The sequence below is a fragment of the Lipotes vexillifer genome, unplaced genomic scaffold (genome assembly GCF_000442215.2).
Source record: "Lipotes vexillifer unplaced genomic scaffold, Lipotes_vexillifer_v1.1 scaffold634, whole genome shotgun sequence".
In the NCBI taxonomy this organism is placed as follows: domain Eukaryota; kingdom Metazoa; phylum Chordata; class Mammalia; order Artiodactyla; family Lipotidae; genus Lipotes; species Lipotes vexillifer.
This window is the reverse complement of record NW_006781096.1, coordinates 361,636-373,099: the sequence shown is the minus strand read 5'-3', so window position 1 is coordinate 373,099 and position 11,464 is coordinate 361,636. Positions and strand designations below refer to the sequence as shown.

General features: G+C 46.7%; 1 protein-coding gene across 1 annotated transcript in view; it reads left to right on the top strand.

The window, feature by feature from the left end:
- EPHX1 (epoxide hydrolase 1) overlaps positions 1-11,464 on the top strand; it is a 27,161-nt gene that overhangs the window by 8,405 nt on the left and 7,292 nt on the right. The window contains exons 3-5 of the mRNA XM_007454472.1: positions 9,352-9,579; positions 10,161-10,290; positions 10,802-11,007. Of these exons, the coding sequence (XP_007454534.1) occupies positions 9,352-9,579; positions 10,161-10,290; positions 10,802-11,007 (564 nt within the window). The remainder of the gene's footprint in view (positions 1-9,351; positions 9,580-10,160; positions 10,291-10,801; positions 11,008-11,464) is intronic.

Here is an 11,464-nt window from a genome sequence, read left to right as displayed (position 1 = left end):
TTAATTAATTAATTAATTTATTTATTTATGGCTGTGTTGGGTCTTCGTTTCTGTGCGAGGGCTTTCTCTAGTTGTGGCGAGCGGGGGCCACTCTTCATCGCGGTGCGCAGGCCTCTCACTATCGCGGCCTCTGTTGTTGCAGAGCACAGGCTCCAGATGCACAGGCTCAGTAGCTGTGGCTCACGGGCCCAGTTGCTCCGCGGCATGTGGGATCCTCCCAGACCAGGGCTCGAACCCGTGTCCCCTGCATTAGCAGGCAAATTCTCAACCAGTGTGCCACCAGGGAAGCCCCACCTGTTTGTTTTTGTTAATTTAATTTTTATTTTATATCAGAGTATAATTGATTTACAAGGTTGTGTTAGTTTCAGGTGTACAGCAAAGTGATTCAGTTATACATAGACATATATCCATTTTTTTTTCAGATTTTTTTTCCCATATAGGTTATTGCAGAATATTGAGTAGAGTTCCCTGTGCTATACAGTAGGTCCTTGTTGATTATCTGTTTTATATGTAGTCTGCCACCTGCTTTTGTACAGCTCCCATGCTAAGAATAGTTTTTACATCTTTAAATGGATGGAAAAAAATTAAAAGAAGAATAATACTTTGTGATGTGTGGAAATTACGTGACATCAAATTTCGGTGTCCATAAATAAAGTTTTTTTGGAACACAGCCATGCCCATTTGTCCATGTACCATCCATGGCTGTTTCCACACTACAAGGGCAGAGTGGAGTAGGTGCAGCTCAGAAAGCCTAAGATATTTATGATCTGGCCCTTTACAAAAAAGTTTGCCAACCCTTGCTGTATATAAGTCTCAATAAATTAAAGATCTGTATTGTTCATACATTTAAAAACTGAAAGATGAGAAGCAAACCTGAAGTCGAAAGTGAAGAACATATGTTTGGGGAACAGCCACCGCTGTGGGAAGGTTTCTTCTGGGATAAACCTAACAACCCAGAGCGCAAATGTGCAGACCAGGAGTCTCCTCACCTTGTCTGGTGAAACTTTGCTTTGCCTCTGCTATACATATTATATATAATATATATTAATATAATTATATAATGCATATTATATATCATATATATTAACTATATTAATATATATAATTAATATATAATATATATTACATATAATATATAGGATATAATAATATAAAATATATATAATATAAAATAAATATACAAATTATAAATATATAAATAAAATATAAAATATATAATATACATTTTATGTAATATAATAATGTTATAAAATATATAATATTTGGGTCTTGTGGCTGCAGGGTTTGGAACTGTCTTCTGGAAACAAACTTTCTCTTGTGCTCTGCCTCATTCACCTTCTCTACTTGGGGTCCTGCATTTTGCTCCAGGATTTACACCAGAGGATTGATAAGGTCCGTTTAACCCCACCTTTGGAGGACAGCCGCTTCCACTACGGTTTCAACTCCAACTATCTGAAGAAAATCATCTCCTACTGGCGGAATGAATTTGACTGGAGGAAGCAGGTGGAGAGTCTCAACAGATACCCTCACTTCAAGACTAAGATTGAAGGTATGTTTCCAGGACACCAGCTGGAGGGGGATGTATATCACAGGAACGGCCTTCTTAGGTACTGGACGTGACTTAGGGACTTCCCTGGTGGTCCAGTGGTTAAGACTCTGCGCTTCCCCGCAGGGGCATGGGTTCCATCCATAGTCAGGGAACTAAGATCCCACATGCCTCCCAGTGCGGCAGAAAAAAAAAAAAAACAACCTTCCTTAGACACTGGACATGACTTAGATAAAGCCAGGAGACCCAGAATTCAATTATTGGTCCCTGAGATGTATTTGGAAGGTATAACGCCACGAGGATGCAAAAATAATGCAGAATCCCAACAAATCCAATGGTCTTTTAGAGCTAAACAGGAAAACATATAAATAAATTAAAAACCAAAGAAATGCACAGTCCACTTCAGTGATGGAACAGTCTCTGAGAGGATAGAGATAAGATTTAGATCTGGGCGTGGCCTCGGTCAATCAGCCCCTCCTTGAAGCTTTGGAGTCCATGATGCTGTGACTGTTCAAGGGTGCTCAGCCTGTCAGTCAAGGTCCAAATAAAAACTGTCCTGTCTCTGCAGCTCTAGATCTCCTGTCCCAACAGTATCACAGGTTGTCACCCAGCTTCATCTGGAAGGGAAGGTATTTCTCAAAATGTTCTTGGGAAAGTAACCTAAGATCATTTAGGATGAGATAATAGTTTCCTAAGTGGAAAAGCATTTTTTTAGCCCCAGAAAGATTTAGAATCAAATATAGAAATGCTTAAGAAAATCAAACTCATGCTGTTAATTTTTACAGATTTGTCTGTTTTTAATTATAATAAAATACACATAACATAAAGTTGACCATTTAAACCATTAAGTGTACATTGTTATGTGTAACGCCACAGTGGAGTAAGTACTTTTATATTGTTATCCAGCCAGCACAGCCATCTATCTTCAGAACTTTTTTTATTTTGCAAAACTGAAACTCTGGGGACTTCCCTGGTGGCACAGTGGTTAAGAATCCGCCTGCCAGTGCAGGGGACACGGGTTCGAGCCCTGGTCCGGGAAGATCCCACATGCCACGGAGCAACTAAGCCCGGGTGCCACAACTACTGAGCCTGCGCTCTAGAGCCCGTGAGCCACAACTACTGAGCCTGCGTGCCACAACTACTGAAGCCCACATGCCTAGAGCCTGTGCTCCGCAACAAGAGAAGCCTCTGCAGTGAGAAGCCCACGCACCGCAACGAAGAGTAGCCCTCGCTCGCCGCAACTAGAGAAAGCCCGAGCACAGCAATGAAGGCCCAACGCAGCCAAAAGTAAATAAATAAATAGTAAATAAATAAATAAACTGAAACTCTGTACTCATTAGGCAATAACTCCTCATTCCCTCCCTCTCCCTAGCCTCTGGAAACCACCATTCTGCTTTCTGTCTCTATGAATTTAAATATGATTCTGAATCTAAGTATCTCGTGTGAATGAAATCATACAGTATTTGTCCTTTTGACTGGCTTATTGCACTTCGCACAATGTCCTCAAGGTTCATCCATGTTGTAACATGTTCACAATTTCCTTTCTAAGGCTGAATAATACCCCATGGTATAGATATGGCACATTTTGCTTATCCATTCATCCGTCAGTGGACACTTGGGTTGCTTCTGCCTTTTAGCTCTTGTGAAAAATATTGCTATGATTATGAGTGTACAAATATCTGTTTATGTTCCTGCTTTCTGCTCTTTGGGTATATACCCAGAAGTGAAATTGCTGAGTCAAATAGTAATTCTATGCTGATTTTTGGGGGGAACCTTAATACTGTTTTTCCTAGCAGTTGCACCATTTTAAATTCATCTTCTTAAAAAATGTTCAGAGAGGTTGTATTTACCTTCCCTGCCCAGTTTCCTAATTTTCCACCAGAGGAATATGTAAGTAGAAAAGCCCTAACTGCTTACATATATTGTGTGTGAGTATATATAAAACTGCGTGTGAAAGAGCTGCATACTGATTTTCATATGAGAACGTTTTGTAAGTAAATGTAATAAATACTACATTATAGGCAATGACCTCCCTGCATTTGAAGAGTAGGTTTTCATTTATATGTATTTGGGAATGAAAAATAATAAAATGAGTAAATATTTTTTGAAGTGTACCAGATTCCCAGTTTCTCCATATTCTTGCCAATACTGGTTATTTTCTGTTTTTGTTTTTGTAGTAGCCATCCTAATGGGTGTGAAGTGGCAGTATCTCATTGTGGGTTTGATTTGCATTTCTCTAATGATTAATGACGTTGAGCATGTTTTCATGTGCCTGTTGGCCATTTGTTTTTCTTCTTTGGAGAAATGTCTACTCCTTTGTTCATTTTTGAATCGAGTTGTTTGTTTTTTGTTGTTGTTGTTGAGTTTTAGGAGTTCTCTATATATTCTGGATATTAATCCCCTGTGAGATAATGTGATTTGAAAATATTTTCTCCCATTCTGTGGGTTGCTCTACCAATAATTTTTCGTATTGAAGAAATTGCGTGTGTTTGGAGTTTTAGATATTTGTAATGTTTAAGAGAATTTGGCCTTTGCAAGTAACAGATACGACTTTTCAGTACTAATTTAAAGTGGGTAATTGAGTCATGGATTTAGACCTGTGATTTTATATGAAAATCTTCCTGAGTTTATATGCAATATTGGAAGATTTAAGCCTCACCATATTTATAAATTTAATTTATTAAAATTCTAAGAGTTACTTAAAGCTTGTGGAAGATATACTGGTTAGTCAAATCAAGTAAAGTTCTTATAAAGGAAATTGAAATTATACAGTGTTTAAGGGGAGTGTCATAAAGCAAGTATAGACATGCAGCCCCATTAATCAAAAGTTCCTGGAGAATGACTGTCAACATTTGCTAGATTAAGAAATATATAGAATGATATTTGTAAGTTGAACTCACATGCTTAATGAAGAGCTTTAAATTTGAAATTTGTAACTTCAGAAAGTTGAAGAATAATTTTTAATTCTGTAACTTCAATAAGTAGGAGAATAATTCTAAACATAAACCAGTTGTTGCTGTGCACTTTAGAGGACTTTGATTCCTTCTGTCATGAGCCTAACAAGAGAATCTAAACCATTTTATCTAACCAAAGTACCTACAGGTCCTTGTATGTAATTTATGAAGGTTGCCTTTTGTTTTTTGTTTTTTTGTTTTGCGGTACGCGGGCCTCTCACTGTCGTGGCCTCTCCCGTTGCGGAGCACAGGCTCCGGACGTGCAGGCTCAGCAGCCATGGCTCACGGGCCCAGCCGCTCCGCGGCATGTGGGATCTTCCTGGACCGGGGCACAACCCCGTGTCCCCTGCATCGGCAGGCGGACTCTCAACCACTGCGCTACCAGGGAAGCCCCGAAGGTTGCCTTTTGGATCCCTGGTGCCAGATGCCTGGCTCCCTTGGGTTTGACTCAGCTCCTTCTGTTACCCCAGCTCTTCAATGTCCATCTGGCAGGTATTGACAGGGCACCTCCTATACCCAAGCATTCTGCTTGTGACACACAGTCAGAGAAGACAAGGTCCCTGCCTTCCCAGCTCACAGGCTCTCGGGGGTGGTTATAGCATGTGGTAAGGGGTGCTATGAGGGAAGAGGCTCCGGGAACTTTGTGAGCCCCACATGCCACCTGGGAGTGTACGGGAAGGCTTCCTGGAAGAGGAGGCATCTAGGCTGAAACTTTAAAGGATGGATGGGAGTTTGCCAGGTGTGCGGGGAAGGTTGTCCAAAGGAGGGAACAGCATGTTCCAAAACCCAGAGGCAAGAGGCACTAAAGGGCTGTTTCCGTCCTGGAGGCTTGCAAACTTGAGAAAGCCTTACCCCACTGGACCCTCTCAGGGTTCCTCATGACATCACAGGATATCAAGTGTTTATAGCACAAAACCTTCTCAGGGTACAAGTGCTCCAAAGGGGGTAGTTTCTTGCGTGGAGTTTATCACGGAAGCGGCCCACTGTGACTGAACCCGTGTGCAGTTCAGTCACTTCCCTAGGCCTGCAGCTTGGCCTTGGCCCTGGGCCCTGCAGTGTGGGTCCTCCTGCTGGACCCACCTTCACGTGCCGTCTGCCCGCCCTCCCACAGTGCGTAGCTGGCCACCTCCCAGCCCTGGGCCCAGCACGCCTTCAACGTGTCTCTTTTCCTGGCTCCCCAGCCCAAGGAAAAGGCTTCTTGGCCCAAGAAGGATCCCTTGTCACTCTCTCTGCTGCCATCCTCCTCCCTCACTTTTGGACCTTTTCGGGGTCCTTTCTGTCTCTGTACTGACCCAAGTGCTCCAGGCTGCTCCAGGCTCAACCTCTGACCCCTCCCCGATGTTCTGTCCTCATCCCCACTAGCTTCCTTATTCGGCCTCCCTGTTCCTGCCACTTCCTTGTTCTGTGATGAGCTTCTGGCTCCAGCCCATGTCCTGGGCCTCCTGCCACAGATTAGTCTGTTCTCAGAGAGTCTGAGGCATTCAGGGGCTTCAGAGGCCTCCAGGGAATGCAGCCCGTCACCTCCAGACGGGAGTGGGGGAGTCGCCCGAGTTGCAGGGAAGTGGAGGTTCAGGGCCAGAACCCAGCTCTCCAGCCTCCCAGCCTGTCTGTTCTTCCTTCAACTGTGGCCACGATTTCAGCTCGGGCCCTAGGCTGTGACCACCGCCTCCCCTCACCCCCTGGCCAGGCCCAGTGCTACCCTTTGAGCCCAGTTTGGCTTCTTGATTCTGACCCAGCAGCCTGGGCACAGAGAACCTACCGGTACCACGTAGGGCAACCGAGAGAGCGTTTCCTCCTCAAAGGGAAGGGGTCCCATAGGGCATATTTTAACATTTTTTTTAATTTTAAAAATTTACATATTTAAAATTCAAACAGTACAGAAGGAGACAGAGCGAAAAGGAAGTCTCCCTCTTGTCCCTCCCCAGGGACAGTGTCTGCTTCTGTTAAACATACGCTTCCAGGGGTTTCCCTGGTGGCGCAGTGGATAAGCATCCGCCTGCCACTGCAGGGGACACAGGTTCGAGCCCTGGTCAGGGAAGATCCCATGTGCCGCGGAGCAACTAAGCCCGTGCACCACAGCTACTGAGCCTGCGCTCTAGAGCCCGCGAGCCACGACTACTGAGCCCACGTGCCACAACTACTGAATCCTGCACGCCTAGAGCCCATGCTCCGCAACAAGAGAAGCCACCGCAATGAAAGCCCGTGCACCGCAATGAAGAGTAGCCCCCGCTCACCGTGACTGGAGAAAGCCTGCGTGCAGCAACGAAGCCCCAACGCAGCCAAAAATAAATAAATAATGAATAACTAAATAAATAAATATATTAAACAAAAACATACACTTCCAGGGATAGCCCATGCATACACAAGAATGGATGTATATGTGTGTTTTTTCTAACTTTAAACTCAAATGATGTGATTGATAAAATTCGAATCAAAAATAATCTCACATCATGCTCTGTGTTTCCAAAGGAGATAAAATTGCCTACTAAAATAAACTTCAGGAGTAAATTTAGCAGCATAGAAGGACACCCAGGATATATTGTTAAGTGAAAAAAATGAGGTTCCAAAATGGAATGTACGTAGGGTTCTATTTTTGTTAAAAGAAAGTTATGTTATCTCTTTTTTAAAAAGTCTGAACTGTCTGAACAGCCAAAGAGGAGCCTAAGGAGACATGACAGATAAATGTAATGTGTCCTGGATGGGATCCTGGAATAGAAAAAGGACATTGGGTAAAAACTAAGGAAATCTGAGTAATATTCCATTGTTTGTATGTACCAATATTATTCAGCCTTTAAAAAGAGGGAAATCCTGCAGGGGCTTCCCTGGTGGCGCAGTGGTTGAGAGTCCGCCTGCCGACGCAGTGGACACGGGTTCGTGCCCCGGTCCGGGAAGATCCCACATGCCGCGGAGCGGCTGGGCCCGTGAGCCATGGCCGCTGAGCCTGCGCGTCCGGAGCCTGTGCTCCGCAACGGGAGAGGCCACGACAGCGAGAGGCCCACGTACTGAAAAAAAAAAAAAAAAAAAAAAAAAAGAAGGAAATCTTGCAATATGTGACAACATGGGTGAACTTTGAGAACATTATGCTCAGTGTTATAAGCCAATCACCGAAAGACAAATACTGCATGATTCCACTCATGATGTATCTAAAATTGTCAAAGGGAGTAGAATGGTGGTTGCCAGGGGCTGGGAGGTGGGCGAACTGGAGAGTTGCTAATTACTGGGTACAAAGTTTCAGTTACAGGAGATAAGTAAGTTCTAAGGATCCGCTGAAGGACATTGCGCCTGTAGATAATGATACTGTTCTATGTATACACTTAAAACTTTGGGAAGACAGTAGGTCTCATGTTAGATGTTCTTACCACCATAAAATTAAAAAAATTAAAACAAAAAAAAAACTAAGGAAATCTGCATACTTAAAGTATGGACTTTAGTTATTAATGTATCAGTACTGGTTCATGCATTGTAACAAATGTACCATCCTAACATGAGATATTAATAGTAGGGAAAACTGAGTAGTGGTATATGGGAACTTCCTATACTAGCTTTACTATTTTTCTATAAATATAAAATTGTTCCCCCCAAAAATTTGTTGCAAAAAGTTGGACAGACAACACAATGTTCTCTTCAGATCATGGGATTACAATGTGATTTTTCCCTCCTTTTGATTTACCTTTGTTTCCTGTTTTCTATAGAAAACATGTATTATTTGTATAATGAATAAACAACAGACCTTGCTATCGGTGCCAGCCCTCATGGTGGAGGGTTCTAGGTGTGCCAGCAGCCCTGGCTGTGTTTGCCTTGAACACCCAGGTGCAATCCAGGCCACTTGCCTGGGAAGGGACTGCTATCAAAGGGACTCTAGTGGGGCCTGGAATCCATTCACCTGCCCTTGGCCACGATGGTGATCCGGTGCCCAGCACTCTACCTTAGAAAAAATTTCTCCACTTAAAAAAAAAAAGTTATGCACATGTCCATTGTAGAAAAATTTAGAAGTTCATATAACACAAAAAAGACAATAATTTACTTGAAATTCTATTGCTCAGAGGGGACTACTTCTTATATTCTTGTAGTTTATCTCTTCAGACTTTAAAATTCCTATGCACACGGTGTAAACATATGCATACATATGACTGTTTACGAAAATTGGTCATACGATGGATATGGCTTGGTAGTTTGCTTTTACCACTTAGCAATGTATACGGAACTGATTTCTATATTCAATACACGTCGACACTGTCATTTTATTTTATTTATTTACTTTTTGGCTGCACCGCCCGGCATGTGGAATCTTAGTTCCCTGACCAGGGATTGAACTTGTGCCCCCTGCAGTGGAAGCGCGGAGTCCTAAGCACTGCACCGCCCGGGGAGTCCTGACCGCTAGGGAAGTCATTTTAGATGACTGTGTTATATTACAGTATACTGTTAAACTATAATCTATTTCATTCTCTACTGCTGGATATATAGGGCTTTTTCCCCCCCACAATTTGTAAATTATTAAACAAGTATTCATTGAGTGCTGCCAAGAGCCAGGACCTATTCTGGCCTCTGGGAATCCAGCCGTGCATGAGCAGCCTGGCCCCGGCCTTACAGACAGAGCTCACGTTCTCACGTGAGAGGGGCACGCTGCAGGTGGCTGTGAGGCCGAGCGAGCTACCCGGGTATCTGGAGCTCCGTGTAAGCACTCAGCCAGCACTAGCGGTGGTGACTGTAGTCAATGCCATGGGGGCGCCGAGGGTGGCACTCCTGCTCTGGCGGTGCAGAGCCTGATTGGCTACCCTGAGAGCTGGGACTGTGGCCTCCACAGCCTCAGGGCCCTCTCCCCCTGACCTTGACTGTGCTCTGTCTCCCTAGGCCTGGACATCCACTTCATCCATGTGAAGCCCCCCCAGCTGCCCTCCGGCCAGACCCCAAAGCCCTTGCTGATGGTGCATGGCTGGCCTGGCTCCTTCTACGAGTTTTATAAGATCATCCCGTTCCTGACTGACCCCAAGAACCATGGCCTGAGCGATGAGCATGTTTTTGAAGTCATCTGTCCATCCATTCCTGGCTATGGTTTCTCAGAGGCATCCTCCAAGAAGGGTACGGGCTGCTGCAGGCTGTGTCACTGCCCCAGGGGTGGGGAGTCGGCTGGGACAGCTTCCTTCAGAGCCTAAGGAGGCTGAGGAAGGAGGGGTCTGAGACCAGAGGGAAGAGAAGCAATGGGGGTGATTTTATTGCCAGAGGGCCAGTGCATCTTCTCAGGATGTGAGGGGCGTGGCAGACGGGGGACCGGGCCGAGTCACGACTGTCCAGAGCTGGCTCAGGGCCTGGACTCTCGTGTCCTCAGGAGCTGCCCACTCAGGGCAGGTCCACGTGTGGGCCCTGCACTGTTCCGGGCCAGCGAGGCCGGCTAAGCCCCGCACGCAGCGTGGGCCCACGGACGCTCAGCCGGACCGGCCTGAGCCCATCACACGCCCTCACTGTCTCCTGCACCAAGGCCAGTACCAGGGGCACTACCTTCTGGGCACTGGCCACCCCACCCTTGGGCTCCAGGATTCCTTCTCACCCCCTGTGAGCTGCTCTCCCCTCAGCCTGGGGCGGGGGGGATGAGGAATCTCAGAGGGCCGGGGAGGACCCAAGGCGTGACCCCCACACCGTTCTTCTTTCCCCTTTACAACCAGGCTTCAACTCGGTGGCCACTGCCAGGATCTTTTATAAGCTGATGCTGCGGCTGGGCTTCCAGCAATTCTGTGTTCAAGGCGGAGACTGGGGAGCCCTGATCTGCACCAACATGGCCCAGCTGGTGCCCAGGTGAGGGTGGCTGTCAGGCGTGTGTGTACGTGTGCAGGTGTGTGTGCACCGCCCATGTGAGGTGGATGTGCAGGGAGGCGGGTTATGCATGCCAGGCCCTGCCTGGGCGTAGTGTCTGAGCCTTGGAGCAGGGGCCACACAGGCAGGATATGTGTGGGCCCAGGGGAGACAAGGGAGGGTGTCCGTCATTCAGCTCTGCCTGGGGCACTTCGACATGGATCTTCCCTCCACTTGTCACACAGGATTGGTGACTCTGGGCCAGGTTCCCAGGCAGAGAGGGCCAGTTAGAGGAGGGGAAAGTCAGGGAGTAGACCTTTCTGATGGACCAAGTCCTGGGAGAGGCCTGACCGGGACCTGCTCTTCCACCACGTGGTCACCCCAGGGGGCCGATGCCAAAGAGGGCCGGCCCTGTGCTCTTCAGCCCTGTGACCTCTTTCTCCTCCGTCTCCGCCCCTGTCGCTTCCCCATCCTTGATGCCACCCAGCCTCCCCTGGTCTTTCTCTGCCCTCAGGCACGTGAAAGGCCTGCACTTGAACATGGCATTCATTTTAAGAAATTTCTACACCCTGACCCTTCTCCTGGGATGGCGCTTTGGGAGGCTTTTTGGCTACACCAAGAGGGATATGGAGCTGATGTGCCCCTTAAAGAAGACCTTCTTCAACCTAGTGAGGGAGAGCGGCTACCTGCACATCCAGAGCACCAAGCCGGACACCGTAGGTGAGTGCGCAGGCGGAGGAAAGCCTGGCTCAGTGGTTCGGGTCGGGTGGGCTTACATCCATTCCATTCAGCAAGGCTCCCAACCGGGGGGAAGCCTCACCCACCTCAGGAACACGGTTCACGGGGTGAAAACCTCTTGTGAGAGACTCAGAGCTCCTTCCACCCTTACACGGCATTTCTCCACAGGCGTGAGTGATGCATGGTCATAAAATTCCCAAACAACTCCACTGAGCGGCATCAGTGTTCCTGTTGGCTTTGACCCCTGGTCCCTCTACCCCGAGACCAAGTCCTACAGTGAGAAGCAGAGGGATGGACAGGGATGGGGGGAGGATGAAGCCTAGGGCTCTTTAGGCCTGGGGCTTTGGGGGCAGGAGGGTGCCCCAGGGCCAGGGGGGAGTGTCCCCAAGACACTGAGGAGGGCCCAGCAACCGTTTCTGCCATCAGGGCCCTGTTAAGG